Source organism: Mustela lutreola, chromosome 3 (assembly GCF_030435805.1).
Source record: "Mustela lutreola isolate mMusLut2 chromosome 3, mMusLut2.pri, whole genome shotgun sequence".
Taxonomy (NCBI): Eukaryota; Metazoa; Chordata; class Mammalia; order Carnivora; family Mustelidae; genus Mustela; species Mustela lutreola.
In genome coordinates, this window is record NC_081292.1 from 53,262,651 (window position 1) to 53,278,935 (window position 16,285).

At 35.9% G+C, this 16,285-nt stretch overlaps 1 protein-coding gene across 1 annotated transcript; it reads left to right on the forward strand.

The window, feature by feature from the left end:
- The first annotated feature begins 11,500 nt into the window (after nt 1-11,500).
- FABP4 (fatty acid binding protein 4) lies at nt 11,501-15,633 on the forward strand. Its single transcript, XM_059166139.1, has 4 exons — nt 11,501-11,659; nt 14,112-14,284; nt 14,869-14,970; nt 15,423-15,633. Exons 1-4 carry the CDS (start codon nt 11,587-11,589, stop codon nt 15,471-15,473), a joined length of 399 nt encoding a protein of 132 aa, XP_059022122.1. The 5' UTR covers nt 11,501-11,586; the 3' UTR covers nt 15,474-15,633.
- Nucleotides 15,634-16,285: the final 652 nt, after the last annotated feature.

A 16,285-nucleotide genomic window follows, 5' to 3' on the forward strand; every position in this document is an offset into this window, starting at 1 on the left:
CCTTTTATGAATAAGAGGACAAGTGAAGAAGTTACACAACACTTTTGAAGTCACAACACAAATCTATAATTAGCTACAACCTTTTTAACTGATGCATAGACTACTGACTTAGTTACTCTTTCTAAAACCATCAGTATTTGAAATCAAAGTATCAATGATTAGTCACTGTGAACATATATTCAATGATCTGAGGGGTTTGAAGTGGCGAGGGGGGGGGTGAGAGGTTGGAGGTACCAGGTGGTGGGTATTATAGAGGGCATGGATTGCGTGGAGCACTGGGTGTGGTGAGAAAAAAATGAATACTGTTATGCTGAAAATAAATAAAAAATAAGTTTAAAAAAATGAATGATACACCAACTAAATAAGGTTACCTTTACTTTGCCTGTTCAAACTAGGATAGGAAATATAAAATAATCTTCAATTAAAAGTTCCCAATAGGGGCGCCTGGGTGGCTCAGTGGGTTAAGCCTCTGCCTTCAGCTCAGGTCATGGTCTCAGGGTCCTGGGATCGAGCCCCGCATGGGGCTCTCTGCTCGGCAGGGAGCCTGCTTCCATTCCTCTCTCTCTGCCTACTTGTGATCTCTGTCTGTCAAATAAATAAATAAAATCTTTAAAAAAAAAAAAAAAAAAAAAAAAAAATAAAAGTTCCCAATAATCTGTGGGGGAGAGAACCAAACAAAATATGCCTAAATTACCTGCCAAAATTTCATCTTAAAACTCTAAGAAATCTCCAAACGTTGGTAATAATATTCCATTAATATAGGAACTTTCTTAAATAAAAGGAGAAGCTTGGCATGAACCCTTTTTTTAACCTATCACACACATTCTGTGAAAACACTCCCTCTCACCATGGCTTTGTCTCTACCCCTTATTATCCCAAGATTGGGTATGTTTCCTCTTCAACTTAAAAATTGTCAGAAAAAATACCCTCATTTCCTCCAAAAGAAATAAACACAGGCAAAGGTCAGAGGGATGCATTCCATGGAAGCTGTCCATAGTGGAGCAAAGTGCAAAGCAGTTGGCCTGAACCAGAGAGGGCCTGTCCCCAGTCAGCACTGAGTGTCTGGGGCCACATTCCTAGTGTCCACATTTCCAGAACAAAGGAAGGCTTTAGTCACTGTACACCCCTTCTTCATGGCTCTGAAATAAGAGTATGGTCTGTTATATGCATTTTAATGTTGTTATTTGAATATTTGTGAATAAAAACATCATTGCTTCTATGAGAATTCCTTTTACAGCCACAGGTACATTTTCTCCCATGTACCTTGTTTATGGGGACCAGTCTCCCCCAGAAGGAAGGAGCTTCCTCAACCCTCCCTCTGTCATTCCTCACTTTCTTCTACTGCTTTTCTGTCATCTCTCTGCTGTTACCCTTGCTCAACTCCTCACCATCCCATAAGTCCTGTCTTGTGAGGGAAATTACATCTGCTTACTTTATCCTTTATAATATACCCTTCCTAGTGCTACCATAACTTTGTAAAGCACAGATTAGAGCCCATGGTTTATTGGTTTAAAACTCATACACAAGCGATAAGAATGATTATGTAGCCTAAACACAAACCTCATTGTTTTTGTTAACTAATGCATTAATCTAGCAAATATTTGGTGAGTGAGTAAAGTACAAGGAACTTTAAGTCAAAATTGAAATGAATTTTAGGATGATGAGGGGAGATCAGGAATGAGGAGAGACTGGGAATGGGATGAAGATACCACTTATCTTGTGCACATGATATGTGTACAAGGGGGGAGGGCAAGGGGGAGAGAAAGGGAGAGGGAAAGAATATCAAGCAGAGTTGGAGCTGAGCATGGAGCCCAATATGGGACTTAGTCCCATGACCCTAAGATCATGACCTGAGATGAAACCAAGAGTTGGAGGCTTAACTGACTGTGCCATCCAAGAGCCCAGAAATCAGATCTTATATATTACTTTGTTCCCTTATTGCACCTAGCACAGTGCCTTGGACATAGTAGGATTACCAAAAAGTGTTTTGTGAAAAAAATTTGCCAGTTTGAGTTTTAAACAATGAAAAAAGATTAGAAAATGAGAATGGTATAATTTCTACTAGTTTTCAGGAAAGGATGAGCACAAAAGTTTTGGTTAAGTCTGAATTTTCTTCATTAATACATGGGGAAGATATTCTTCATGGAACGTTGAATCCAAGGTCTTATAATGTTGAATTGTTTTTTAGTGTGATTCTCCTTATTGCATTCCATCTGTTCATATAACAATCCACGAACACTATAGTGAATGATAGTGATTATTTGATAAGAGCACATTCTGTCTTATCTAGGCAGCAAAATTCAGTCTTAGGAACTGAGATGGAGGGGATTTGTGGAAGTACAAGGCAGTTGCTTATATTCCAAGTCATACTGCAATGTAGATACATGAAATAAGACATATGGGTCTTTGGATTAAGTTCTGGACAGCTTATAATTCTTTGAAAAGATCAGAAAAATTGACAAACCTTTAACCAGACTCATCAAAAAAAAAAAAAAAAAAAGAGGATCAAAACAAAATCAGAAATGAAAGAGAAAAAACAACTGACATCACAGAAATACAAAGAATTTTAAGAGAGTATTATGAAAAATTACATGCCAACAAATTGGACAACCCAGAAAAAATGGATAAGTTCTTAGAAACATACAACCTCCCAAATTTAAATCAGGAAGAAATGGAAAATTTGAACAGACTGATTACCAGCAGTGAAATTGAATTAGTAATTAAAAAACTTTTAACAAACAAAAGTTCAGGACCAGATGGCTTCACAGATGAATTCTACCAAACATTTAAAGAAAGTTATTACCTATTCTTCTCAAACCATTCCAAAAAATAGAAGAGGAAGGAAAACTTCCAAATTCATTCTATGAGGCCAGCATGATCCTGATCCCAAAACTAGATAAAGAAACTACAAAAAAAGAGAGCTACAGGTCAACGTCCCTGATGAACATAGATGGAAAAATCCTCAAGAGAATATTAGCAAACTAATTCCAACAATAAATTTAAAAAATCGTTCATCACAATCAAGTGGAATTTAGTCCAGAGATGCAAGCGTAGAGTGCAGTATTTACAAATCAGTTAATGTGATACCTCAATAAGAGAAAGGATAAAAACCATATGATCATTTCAATTGACACAGAAAAAATATTTGACAAAGTATAATATCCATTCATGATTAAAAACTCTCAAAAAAGTATGGTTAGAGGAAGTACACCTCAGTATAATAAAGGACATATATGAAAACCCCACAGTGAATATCATCTTCAAAGGGAAAGATTTGAAAGCTTTCCCCCTAAAGAATAAGGATGTCCGCTCTCACCACTCTTATTCAACATAGTACTGTAAGTCCTAGCTACAGCAATCAGCCAACAAAAAGAAATAAAACCATCCATATTGTTAAGGGAGAAGTAAGTCTTTCCTTATTTGTAGAATGACATGATACCATATATGGAAAACCTAAAAGACTCAAAAACTTCTAGAACTGATAAATGAATTCAGTAAGGTTCCAGGGTACAAAATCAATGTACAGAAATCTGTTGCATTTCTATACACTAATAGTGAAGCAACACAAAGAGAAATTAAGAAAGCAATACCATTTAAAATTGCACCACAGATAATAAAATACCTAGGACTAAACTTAACCAAAGAGGGGAAAGACCTGTATTTCATAAACTATAAAACACTGATGAAAGAAATTGAAGATGACAAGAACAAATAGAAAGACATTCCATACTCATGGATTGTAAGAACCAATATTGTTAAAATGTTCATACTAGCCCAAGAAAATCTACCAAAATACCAATAACATTTATCACAGAACTAGAACAAATAACTCTAAAATTTACATGGAACCACAAAAGACCATGAATAGCCAAAACAATCTTGAAAAAGTAAAACTGGGGGCTTCTGGGTGGCTCAGTCAGTTAAGAGTCCAGCTCTTAGTTTCAGCTTAGGCCATGATCTCAAAGTCCTGGGATAGAGCCCAGTATTGGGTTCTGCACTCTGTGCAGAGTCTGCTGGAGATTATCTCCCTGTCCCTCTTCCTCTGCTCCTCTTCTGCGATCTCTCTCTCCCCCTCTCTCTAAGATAAAAAAATTTTTTAAAGAAAATGCTGGAGGAATCACAATTCCAGATTTCAAGTTATACTAAAAAGCTGTAGTAATCAAAACAATATGGTCCTGACACAAAAATAGACACACAGATCAATAGAACAGGATAGAAAGCCCAGAAATTAACCCATGATTATATGGTCAATTAACCTTTGACAAAAAAAGCAAGGTTATACAATGAGGAAAAGAACAGTTTCTTCAACAGATGGTGTTGCTACATGCAAAAGAATGAAACTGGACCACTTTCTTAAACCATACACAAAAATAAATTCAAAATGGATGAAAGACCTAAATATGAGACCTGAAACCACAAAAGTCTGTGAAGAGAAGACAGGCAGTAATATCTCTGACATTGGCTGTAGCAACATTTTTCTGGGTGTATTTCCTGAGGCGAGGGGCACAAAAGCAAAAATAAACTACTGGGATTACATCAAAATAAAAAGCTTCTCCACAACAAAGGAAAGAACAAAACAGAAAGGCAACCTACTGAATGAGAGAAGATATTTGCAAATTTCATGTCTGATAAAGGTTTAGCATGCAAAATTTAAAAAGAACTTATATAACTCCATACCCCCCAAACCCAAATAATCCAATTTAAAAATGGGCAGAAGACATGAACAGACATTTCTTCAGAGAAGACATCCAGTTGACCAACAAATACATGAAAAGATGCTCAACATCATTCATCATTGGGGAAATGCAAGTCAAAACTACAGTGAGATATCACCCCACACCTGTCAGAATAGTTAAAATCAAAAACCACAAGAAAGAACATGTTGGTAAGAATATGGAGATGGAGGAACTCTGGTGCACTGCTGGTGGCCATGCAAACCAGTGCAGCCACTGTCCACTGTGGAAAACAGTATGGAGGTTGCTCAAAAAATTAAAAATAAATAGAATTACCCTATGGTCCAGTAAATCATGCTACTAGGTATTTACAGAAAAATTATAAAAACACTAATTAAAAAAATATATGTATCTTATGTTTATTGCAGCATTATTTACAATAGCCAGATTATGGAAGTTGCCCAGTGTCCATCAATAGAGGAACAGAGAAGATGTGGTATATATAATGGAATATTACTCAGCCATAAAAAAGAATGAAATCTTGCTGTTTGCAACAACATGGATGGAATTGGGAGGGGTATAATGCCAAGCAAAATAAGTCAGAGAAAGACAAATACCACATGATTTCACTCATATGTGGAATTTAAGAAACAAAACAAATGAACAAATGGAAAAAGAGATAAACCAAGAAATAGACTCTTAACTATAGAGAACAAAGTGAAAGTTACTGGAGGGGGAGACGGGTGGGGGTGTATGAGTGAAATAGGTGATGGGGATTAAAGAGTCCATTGGTCATGATGAGCATTGAGTAGTGTGTAGAATTATTAAATCTTTATATTGTACACCTGAAACTAATATAACACTGTCCATTAACTACAATGGAATTAAAATAAAAAAATAGAAATAATTTAAGGAAAGCCTCTTGTTTGAGGGAAATCTCTGCCTTATATGATACATAACTTAGTGGACTTGTTCCTAGAATATTAGCCTTCCACAGGATAGCCCATGTGTTTGGAATATAAACTGAGCAGCTTTTAAAGACACAATCCCCTTAAATAAGTCTGGTAAGCTTATTTTGTTACTCTACACAACTGATAACGTGAAATTTTTTCATGTAACCCAACAACTTTCTTATATATTAATTCATTGATATTTAAGTTATCAAGTTCCTATACTATAGGTTACTATTTTTGTTGATAGAAAATTATTAAAGGAGCCAGTGTTGTTTCTAAAAATTTCAATATACCATTTCTCCAGCAATGTTCAGACATTAAATATGTTAACATAGGAACATGAGGATACTGGCCCATGGAAATACTCCTGAGGTAATTTTACAGGAGTTTTATTGGACTCTCAATTCAATTTTATTGAATACTCAGTTATTGGGTATATTCCAGTAAATAATCACCACGAAAACTCCTGCCTTAATGGAGCTTGGACTCTTCACCAGGAACATATATCTGTACTTTTGTCATGGCTTTATAGGGTATATGTCTGTGTGTGTCACGGGTTAGTGTTGTGGTCATGCTGAGGTGAAATTGTCTCGAACAAGAATGGAATCCGCAAACTCCCGCTGTTCCCTGTGGCTGGAACATCTTTTGTCTCATCTTTCCATGACTATTTTCTTCTCACCCTCTAGGTTTCAGCTCCATTGTCTACCTCCTTTGACAGACCTCCCTGAACTGCCCATCTAGTGTTGCCAACCCTTGGAGCAGTTGTTACATCAGATCCTTGTTCTTTTTTCTCGAAAATCACTACCAGATGTTGGTTTACTTGTGTATTATCTTCTCCAGAACTAGAAGGTAAGCTCTGTGAGAGCCAGCAAGTGCCTGGTAAGGTTGCCCATATTGAATCCCCAGTGGCTGGCAACATGTTTGACACACATGTTGAATAAACAAAGAAACTTTGATGTCACTATGGGAGTGTAAAATAGTGCTACTCAATAGAAACATAATGTGAGTCACATGTGTAATCTAAAACTTTCTAATAGTCAGCTTAAGAAAGTGACAAAGAAACAAATTAATTAATTTAACTAATTTTAATAATTTAATAATTTTAGTAATGTTTTTCACGTAATTCAACATACCAAAAATGTCATAATTTCAACACTTCATAGTTTATATAATCAGTGCAAGAATTTTCAATGAGATATTGTACTTTTTTATATTGTCCTCAAAGTTCAGTGTGCATTTTCTATTAGTACATCCCAACTCAGATTTTAAATTTTCTTTTTAAATACTTGACTGACATTTAGATTTCATCAAATTTAGGTTCTATAACTGGAAGAGTAGATTCACATATTCAGGTTCTCCCACAAATTTTAAAAGTTTCCCAGTAACTGTATGAGGATAATTTCTTAAATTTTAATTAGAAGTAAATAAAATTAATAATTCCATTTCTGAGTCATACTAGCCACATTCCAAGTATTCAGGCACCACATGTGACTAAAGACTATAGTATTTGGGCAGTCCATCTATAAAAAAAAATGTTTAAATTGCAGTGTTAAAATACACTATATTGTTATTATACTATATATATGCTATATTGTTTAAGAGTGATAATCATTTGAAAATCTGTGTGAAGCAATTTGTTACTAAAGGTAAAGCATGAACATATATTTTATTTTATTTTATTAATTTATTTTTTAATTAAACTTTTTATTTTGAGATAACTGTAGATTCCCGTGCTGTTATAAGAAATCTCTCAGTGGTATAACATGATGCACGGCTATACTACAGTAATCACATCCAGGATATTGACACCCATATCATGTGTGTACTTGTGCCCCTGTGTATTCTCTTCTGTATAATTTTATCACAGGTATCCAGTGCTATTACCAAGATAATTATTGGTTCCATCCCCACAGGGATCACTCCCATTTTTCTTTTTATTTTTTTTCTTTTCTTTTTTTTAAAAATTAATTAATTTATTTTCAGAAAAGAAAGTATTCATTATTTTTTCATCACACCCAGTGCTCCATGCAATCCGTGCCCTCTATAAAACCCACCACCTGGTACCCCAACCTCCCACCCCCCCGTCTCTTCAAAACCCTCAGATTGTTTTTCAGAGTCCATAGTCTCTCATGATTCCCCTCCGCTTCTAATTTACCCCAACTCCCTTCTCCTCTCTAACTCCCCATGTCCTCCATATTTGTTATGTTCCACAAATAAGTGAAACCATATGATACTTGACTCTCTCTGCTTGACTTACTTCACTCAGCATAATCTCTTCCAGTCTCGTCCATGTTGCTACAAAAGTTGGGTATTCATTCTTTTTGATGGAGGCATAATACTCCATAGTGTATATGGACTACATCTTCCTTATCCATTAGTCCGTTGAAGGGCATCTTGGTTCTTTCCATAGTTTGGCGACCGTGGTCATTGCTGCTATAAACATTGGGGTACAGACGGCCCCTCTTTTCATGACATCTTCAACATATATTTTAAAAAGTAAACCATTATTCAGGAGGCTGGAGAAAATATCTGCCAAAAAATATATCTGATAAGGGACTATTATCCAAAATATACAAAGAACTGTTAAAGCTCAACAATAAGAAAACAAACAACCCAATTAAAAATGAGTCAAACACCTTAACAGACACCTGACCATATAAGATGTACGGATGGCCATAAGTGACTCTTAATCTCACAAAACAAACTGAGGGTTGCCGGGGGGAGGGGGTTGGATCGAAGGGGGTGGGATTATGGACATTGGGGAGGGTATGTGATTTGGTGAGTGCTGTGAAGTGTGTAAACCTGGTGATTCACAGACCTGGGGATAAAAATATATGTTTATAAAAAATATATGTTTATAAAAAATAAAAAATTAAAAAAAAAAAAAAAAAAAGATGTACGGATGGCAAATAAGCATATGAAAAGATGCTCCCCATCATATGCCACCAGGAAAACGCAAACCAAAACAGCGGTGGGTTGACACTCCACACCTGTTAGAATGGCCAAAATCTGGACCGCTGATAACATCAAACACTAGTGAGGATGTAGCTCTCATTCATTGCTCTTGGGAATGCAAAATGTCACAGCCACTTTGAAAGACAGTTTGGTGGTTCCTTACAAAATAAAATATACTCTCACTATATCATGCTCCTTAGTATTTACCTAAAGAAGTTGAAAAATTATGTGCATATAAGAATCTGCGTGTGGGGACACCTGGGTGGCTCAGTTGGTTGGACAATTGCTTTTGGCTCAGGTCATGATCCCGGAGTCCCAGGATCTAGTCCCACATCAGGCTCCCAGCTCCACGGGGAGTCTGCTTCTCCCTCTGACCTTCTCTTCACTCATGCTCTCTCTCACTGTCTCTCTTTCAAATAAATAAATAAAATCTTAAAAAAAAAAAAAGAATCTGCGTGTGGATATGCATAGCAGCTTTATTCATAACTGCCAAGTCTTGGAAACAATCAAAATGTCCTTCAGTAGATGAATGACATAAACTATAGTATGTCTAGACAATGGGATATTTTTCAGCACTAATGAGAAATGAGTTATGAAGCCATGAAAAGACATGGAGGAAACTTAAATGCATATTACTAAGTAAAAGAAACCGATCTAAAAAGGCCACATACACAACTATATTCTGGAAAAGGCAGAACGATGGAGACAGTAAAAACTACAGTGCTTGCACAGGTTGGGGGCTTAGGAATGTGGGAAGGAGGTGAACAGGCAGAGCCCAGAGAATGCTTAGGGCTGTGAAAATGCTGTATGATATTATAATGAAGTATACACATCATTATACTTTGTCCAAATACACACAATGTACATCAAAAGTGAATCCTAACATCAAGTATAGATTTGGGGTGATTATGATCTGTCAATGTAGGTTCATCCTTGGTTAAAAAAAATGTGAGTGATGTTGATCATGGGGGAGGCTGTGAATGTGTAGGGGCAGGGGGTACATGAGAAATCTCTGTACCTTCCTCTCAATTTTGTTGTAAACCTAAAACTTCTCTTAAGAAAATCTTTAAAAAGATAAACCCAATTGGAAGGGGAGGTGAACCATGAGAGACTATGAACTCTGAAAAACAATCTGAGGGTTTTGAAGGGGCAGGGGGTGGGAGGTTGGGGTACCAGATGGTGGGTATTAGAGAGGACACGGATTGCATGGAGCACTAGGTGTGGTGCAAAAATAATGAATACTGTCACACTGAAAATAAATAAATAAATAAATAGACAAATAAATAAATAAATGAAAAAAGGGGGAAAAAAAGATAAACCCAAACCTACCCAAAACAAAACAAAAAACCAACCATTATTAATTGAGAACATTGTCAAGTTATCACTGTATTGAGTTCAATCATTTTTATTTGCTTGTTCAGTGGGAAACAGATGAATTTTTAATAGCAAGTCTACCCAGAATGGTACATCACCCAGAGTCCACGTATCTATGCAACCGTCCGGAGTGGATGGACGTTATTACATTATTACCATGCCATTAACAAATGCAACAATTAACACTTACTATTGTAACATGACTTTATCAGGCCTTTATAGCAACTTGTTTGCCTACAGAAAAGCCTGTCTTTTATAGAATCCTCTACCTCAAACATTTCTGGGGAGCCATCAGGATACCTACAGGAGTCTGTGAATCAATCGTGTGTGCCGCAGCTGCTACTCAGAGAGGTATACAGTGTAGGGATTCGTCACCATGCAGTATTTTTATTGCTTTTTTCTTTTCTAAAATCTGTATATGTCCATGGCAGTTGGATGCACATATGAACATCTTCAGTTGTTCTGGTGTGGGGTAGGAGGAGACCGAAAGACAGGAATACTTTAAGAAAGAAATCTCATGAGGGGCGCCTGGGTGGCTCAGTGGGTTAAGGCCTCTGCCTTCGGCTCAGGTCATGATCCCGGGGTTCTGGGATTGAGCCCCACATTGGGCTCTCTGCTTCTCAGGGAGCCTGCTTCCTCCTCTTTCTCTGCCTGCCTCTCTGTCTGCTTGTGATCTCTGTCTGTCAAATAAATAAAATCTTTAAAAATAAAACAAGAAAGTAATCTCATGAAATATTCACTACATAAAAGAAGGAAATAAAATTTTGATAGTGTGTGTCCACCACCGCTGATTATTTTCAAATAAAGCAACACCATTTAGATCTAGGTAAATTTTGAGCTCCTAATAACATAGTTCAGGATCTGGACGGATGTGCTCAGTATGAAGAACATATTTTGGAAGGGGGCTTATTTTTTTTAAGGCCACAATACTATGGAAATAAATACTATGTTCTCATTAAAGGGATGGAAAGAATGAGGTTAAATCATTATTAACGAAACTGACAGATTCCTGATGGATAATTTCGTTTTCACTCATGCTCAACATTTGAAATGAGAAAACTAAGGTACTTTAAGATGCCATTATTTATTTTGTTTTAGTTGGCAAATAATTCCCAAGACAGTAGTGTCCCAAAGAGCCTTTGCAATTACTGAAGAGTCCGTAAAATAATTCTTATGTTCCTCAATTCCAAAGAACCACATAACTGCAATGTTAATAGAAACTCCAGAAAAGAGGGTTAAGGTTCATTCCAGGATAATTATCTTACTCTACCCTGGGATAAATATGTATGGAAATAGTAGGTACAAATTCAATGCACTGGGCAGTAAAGTCAAAACAGGAATGTTGAAAATATTTTTTGAACGCTGAAAAATAATTTGTACTCTAAGTCTGACCATTTGCCAGAGAGAACCAAAGTTGAGAAATTTCTGTTAAAAATATGACTCAGAGGAAAAATTGCAGAGGCTGGTAATGAAGGAAATGATCTGATACCATCCCCAATTGGTTATTCCTAAGATCACATGATCTGGGCATCTTTAAAAGGAAGTTATCTGGATTCAAGAAGGTCACAGCACCTTCCTGAGAGCTACAGCTTTTTTCCTCATCTTGAAGATAATCCTAGAAAGTTCATAAAATGTGTGATGCCTTTGTGGGTACCTGGAAACTTACCTCCAGTGAAAACTTTGATGATTACATGAAAGAAGTGGGTAAGAAACTCTGTTGTGGGGTGACTGGATTTATACCTTTTTCTCTGGGGGAAGAAGGTTTATTATTGCTGCTTTTCATTCTGGAAGTATTAGCCAGATAGGAAATGCTGCTTTCTATACAGAGGCTATAAAAATAGCAAGTGAGAATCATTTGTCTGGAGAAACTTTCGAGACCAAAGTTACAACTGATGCTTTCCTATAGGTGAGCCAATATTAAAAAGGGTCTGACTAGAATTTTTATGGTCCACAGAAATGATAAGATTTTATTTCACTGCTAAACTGGGGTACCTTTATTTTACTTGGCTCTTTGCCTGTTGCTAATCTCTCTTGCATATAAAATAAATAAAACTATATTTATTTCCTAGGAGTCAGTAATTTCTATTTGAAGCTGAAAGCACTGTATTTCTCTTTTTAATGTAATTTTAAAGTAAACATCTATTAATTATTTTATTTTCTCAACTGTCAATCTGTTAAAATGTATGGTTGTTTTATCAGAGCAAAAATCTCAATTTCAGGAAATATGTCACTTTAAGGGGTTAAATATTTTTTTTTGTTTAGGAATTACATGGGATGCCATAGGATTATCAAGTCAAAAGGACAATGTTCTATCCATAACATAATTCTTACTTGATAATGGAGGCTTTCGGGTTTCTAGATTCTGTTAGTATTGCCATTGTGTTGTGTGAACGTTCCGTGGATAACCACTGTGCTGAAGCAAGGGGGTGAGGACTGGTTCTCACTGAGACAGCTTCTACCTTGAAAGCCTCTTTCCTCACACCTCTATGAATGATAAGGTGGTATCCAGGGGTAGCAGTTTGGGGGGGGCGGTGTTCTTACAGGGGTTAGGATTTAATCTGTCTTAAGACTTCACCTTTCCCTAAATCACATAGTATATATTTTTTCCCTCTTCTGTAAGTACTACTATTTTCCTTGTTTATAGACAGGAGGGCATTTAGGGACTTCAGCATAAGTGAGATCTAACTTTCTAGACTATAGACTAGTCGTGATTCAATAAAGTAATACATATGTGCTGATACAGAAATGTCAGGATTTGAGGCTATTTTGCTTTTGATTCTTAGGAACATTTTACACTTTTAACATGTATCTTTAAATTCTCATGCCACTATGTTTTAAAATTATAAAGCACTGGTGATAATGGAAGACATTAAGATATCTCCTGGAATTAGTTGTTCTGACTGATGATCAGGAAGCAAGTATTAGTTTCGCCAGTCAGAGAAGGACTGTGGAGAATGTAATTTTTCCCAAGGTCAGCCAGTCTGGAATTATACTTGATGTTGCATCCATTCATTATACTGACTCACTCCCTGTATGTGAAGTTATATTTTGTAACAGAGCCAAGACTTGATGAAACGATGTATCTTTCCACCTGCAGCCATTTTCCAGACAGGGAGCTAGAAAAGAGCCTCAGGATCACTTGCTTGTATAGTATTTCTCTCCCTCTTACCCCCTATATCTAACCTTTGGTACAGATAAGTAGTCTTTAATAAAATAAGTAGCTGAGGTTTATATACATGTGTTAAAAAATTCACCATATCCACAACTGTCACAAATTCTGTATAATACACACAGTGACAGTGAGTTCCCATTGTCTACATTAAGTTGTAAATTGTTCATCCTTTTCGTTACTTACATCCCCCAAATTTCCTTTTTTAAAAGAGAGGTTTGCAGCTGAGGTGACTGAGAACCAAAGTATTGAATTTGAAACTTACTAAAATAGTGATTCTTTAAAATTGTGCCTTTTGGAGAAATTAATCAAACTCTTCATTGTGTAGTGATTTGGAAAAGCCAGGAAAATAGGACTTGGCAACACATGCCATGAAATGTGACTTTTGTACACCCAAACAGATTATTTTTTTAAATGGAGTAACTCTATATTCATTTTCAAAATCCTACTGAGAAATCTGTCTTTGACTATGGATTTTTGTTTTCTAAAAAGGAAAGGTTGAGGTTACCCAAGTGTTCCATGAGTTGAATAAAATGATAGTTGCTGCCCTAATGATTGAGATGGCCAGTTGGTTTGAGAGTGCAGGGAATATATATATATATATATATATATATATATATATATATATATATATTCATTCATTCCAGAAGACTTAATCTTTTTCAAGATTAATGATGTGTCTTCTATGGAGTTGTATTTGAAACCCAGAAGAAGAAATTTAGATAGACCTACACTTAATCATGCCATGGGTTTCTTTGAATATTAGCCTGCCTTACTTACTCGCAGCTGTTATTTTATGAGGCTCTTACTAAACTCACTGGCATCTTTTTTCCTTTTATTCACACACACCCGCCTGTACACACTAACCCACCTATACACACACACACAAACACAAACACACACACACAAACTGCAGCTCTGACTTCATTAAACACGTAAAGGAAAATTGTTAACTTGACATTTTGTTTTTTCTCTTTCCAACTGTAGGCGTGGGCTTTGCCACTAGAAAAGTGGCTGGCATGGCGAAACCCAACATGATCATCAGTGTGAATGGGGATGTGATCACCATTAAATCAGAAAGCACCTTTAAAAACACTGAGATTTCCTTCAAACTGGGCCAGGAATTTGAGGAAGTTACTGCAGATGACAGAAAAGTCAAGGTGAGGAAGAAGGAATTGGAGCAAAATAAAAGCAGGGTTTCTAGAAGACTGCTGCCCATAAGAAGCCATTTTGTATAAAAGGAGGAGAAACTATTCTATCACAGGTCAATGATCCCTGACTTCCTAGATTTAAACCATGTTGCCTTTGATATTTAGTTGGTGAATCTTCTCCTTTCTATAAAGTTGTCTTTATTCTTTTATAAAAGCGATTAATACAATTCATCATGCAATATATAGATTTGAAGTGAATTAAAATAACATAACAATGTTAGAGAATGTTTATGAAAGAGTGGAAGCAAAAATAGAAAAACTACCTATAAGATTATCATCTCAACATAAATTTAGTATCCATATTTTTTAATATAGATATTATTTCAAGTAGGTGTTTTTATATAATATTCTGATCAAAATGTATTCTTTGTATGCTATTGTTTCTGACACTCATTTTTTTTGTTTTAATATATCCTTACAATTTAGAATGACTAATGACCTCAAAATATTCCTTCACTCAAAGGTGATGTGTTTTTTTATTTTGTTTTCCTCTACCACGTATCAGTGGTAATCATTTTTTATTGTGTTCACAGAGCATCATAACCTTAGATGGAGGTGTCCTGGTACAGGTGCAGAAGTGGGATGGGAAATCAACCACCATAAAGAGAAAACGAGTGGATGATAAACTGGTGGTGGTGAGTTTCTTCTAGTTGCTTAATTCTAGACTCTACTGCTAGGTCATCTTATAATCACTATTCTACCTAAAGAAACAGACAGTCATGCCTGCTTACATAGAACAAAAAAGATGATTCCATTGGGATTATGGTTTCACTCTGGCAATTGCCCTTCATGCTTTTATGTTCAGTCGAAGCATGCTGTCGAGGCATGCATTCTGTTACTGCTCTCAGCACACACTCTATGGTATGATGCATTTCTGGTTATATTTCTCACTCACCTTATACGTTATAAAGCTCACTGTGTTTTCTCGGGTCTTTATATCTCCCTAACTTACTATACTATCAAGTATATATAGGATACCAGAATGAATATTTTCAAATAAACACTTTCCTTCCCAATATTAAAGGAGACAATAAATAACCCATGTTTTAGTCCTGTGTTTGACCAAGAAATTTTTTTGTGTGTCTAGGAATGTGTCATGAAAGGTGTTACTTCTACCAGAATTTATGAGAGAGCATAATTCAAGGAACATTGAGCTGAAGTTTGCATCGAACTTCCATTGGATATATTGTCCAAACATATATTGTTATTTTCTACTAATTAGCAAGCAACTAATTTACCCCAAACTGATTTTATTCAATGTGGATGTGTTCGTTAAATAAAACTTTTTAGATTTAGAAGGCGATGTAATGATTTATTGTGCTGGATCATTTCTTACTCATAATCCAATGAAGGAAATAGAAAACTGTGTTTTTTGTTTTGTTTCTCATGATTTTTCATGGTAATCCAAGGCAAAAAATAAACATTTGTGAATTTTCCACTGTCTTAGGTAAGAGATGATACATTTGTTATTACATTTCACCCCTCCATGTCCTGGAGCACTGAGAAAAGGAGCAGCAATACACTGTTGCAGAACAATAAATTTTAGTCTGAAAAATTATTGGTAAACCACGGTATCACTGGAATCTCTCAAAAATTAAGTGCAAATAATCCCATAACTTTCTTTCCAGAAAAGAACAGCTTTTAATGAGTAATGATGCAAATGTTTTTTATAGTGATTTCCAAATGTTTTTTTTTTTTCTACTAGGGAACTTTTTTATTAAAGAAAATATTGAGTATGTTCCAGAACTTTTTCTTCAAATAAAATCTCCATGAAATCCCAAATTAAAAAAACAAACAAACAACCAAACAGACAAAAATGATAAGGAGGCTTCCCAAACGGAGGAGTGTGTGTGTATGTGTGTGTGTGTGTGTGTTTATGTGTCTGTGTTAGAGAAAGAGGATTCTTCTGCCCTTTGTGGAAACTTTGAAGCTACTCTAGAAATTACCGGA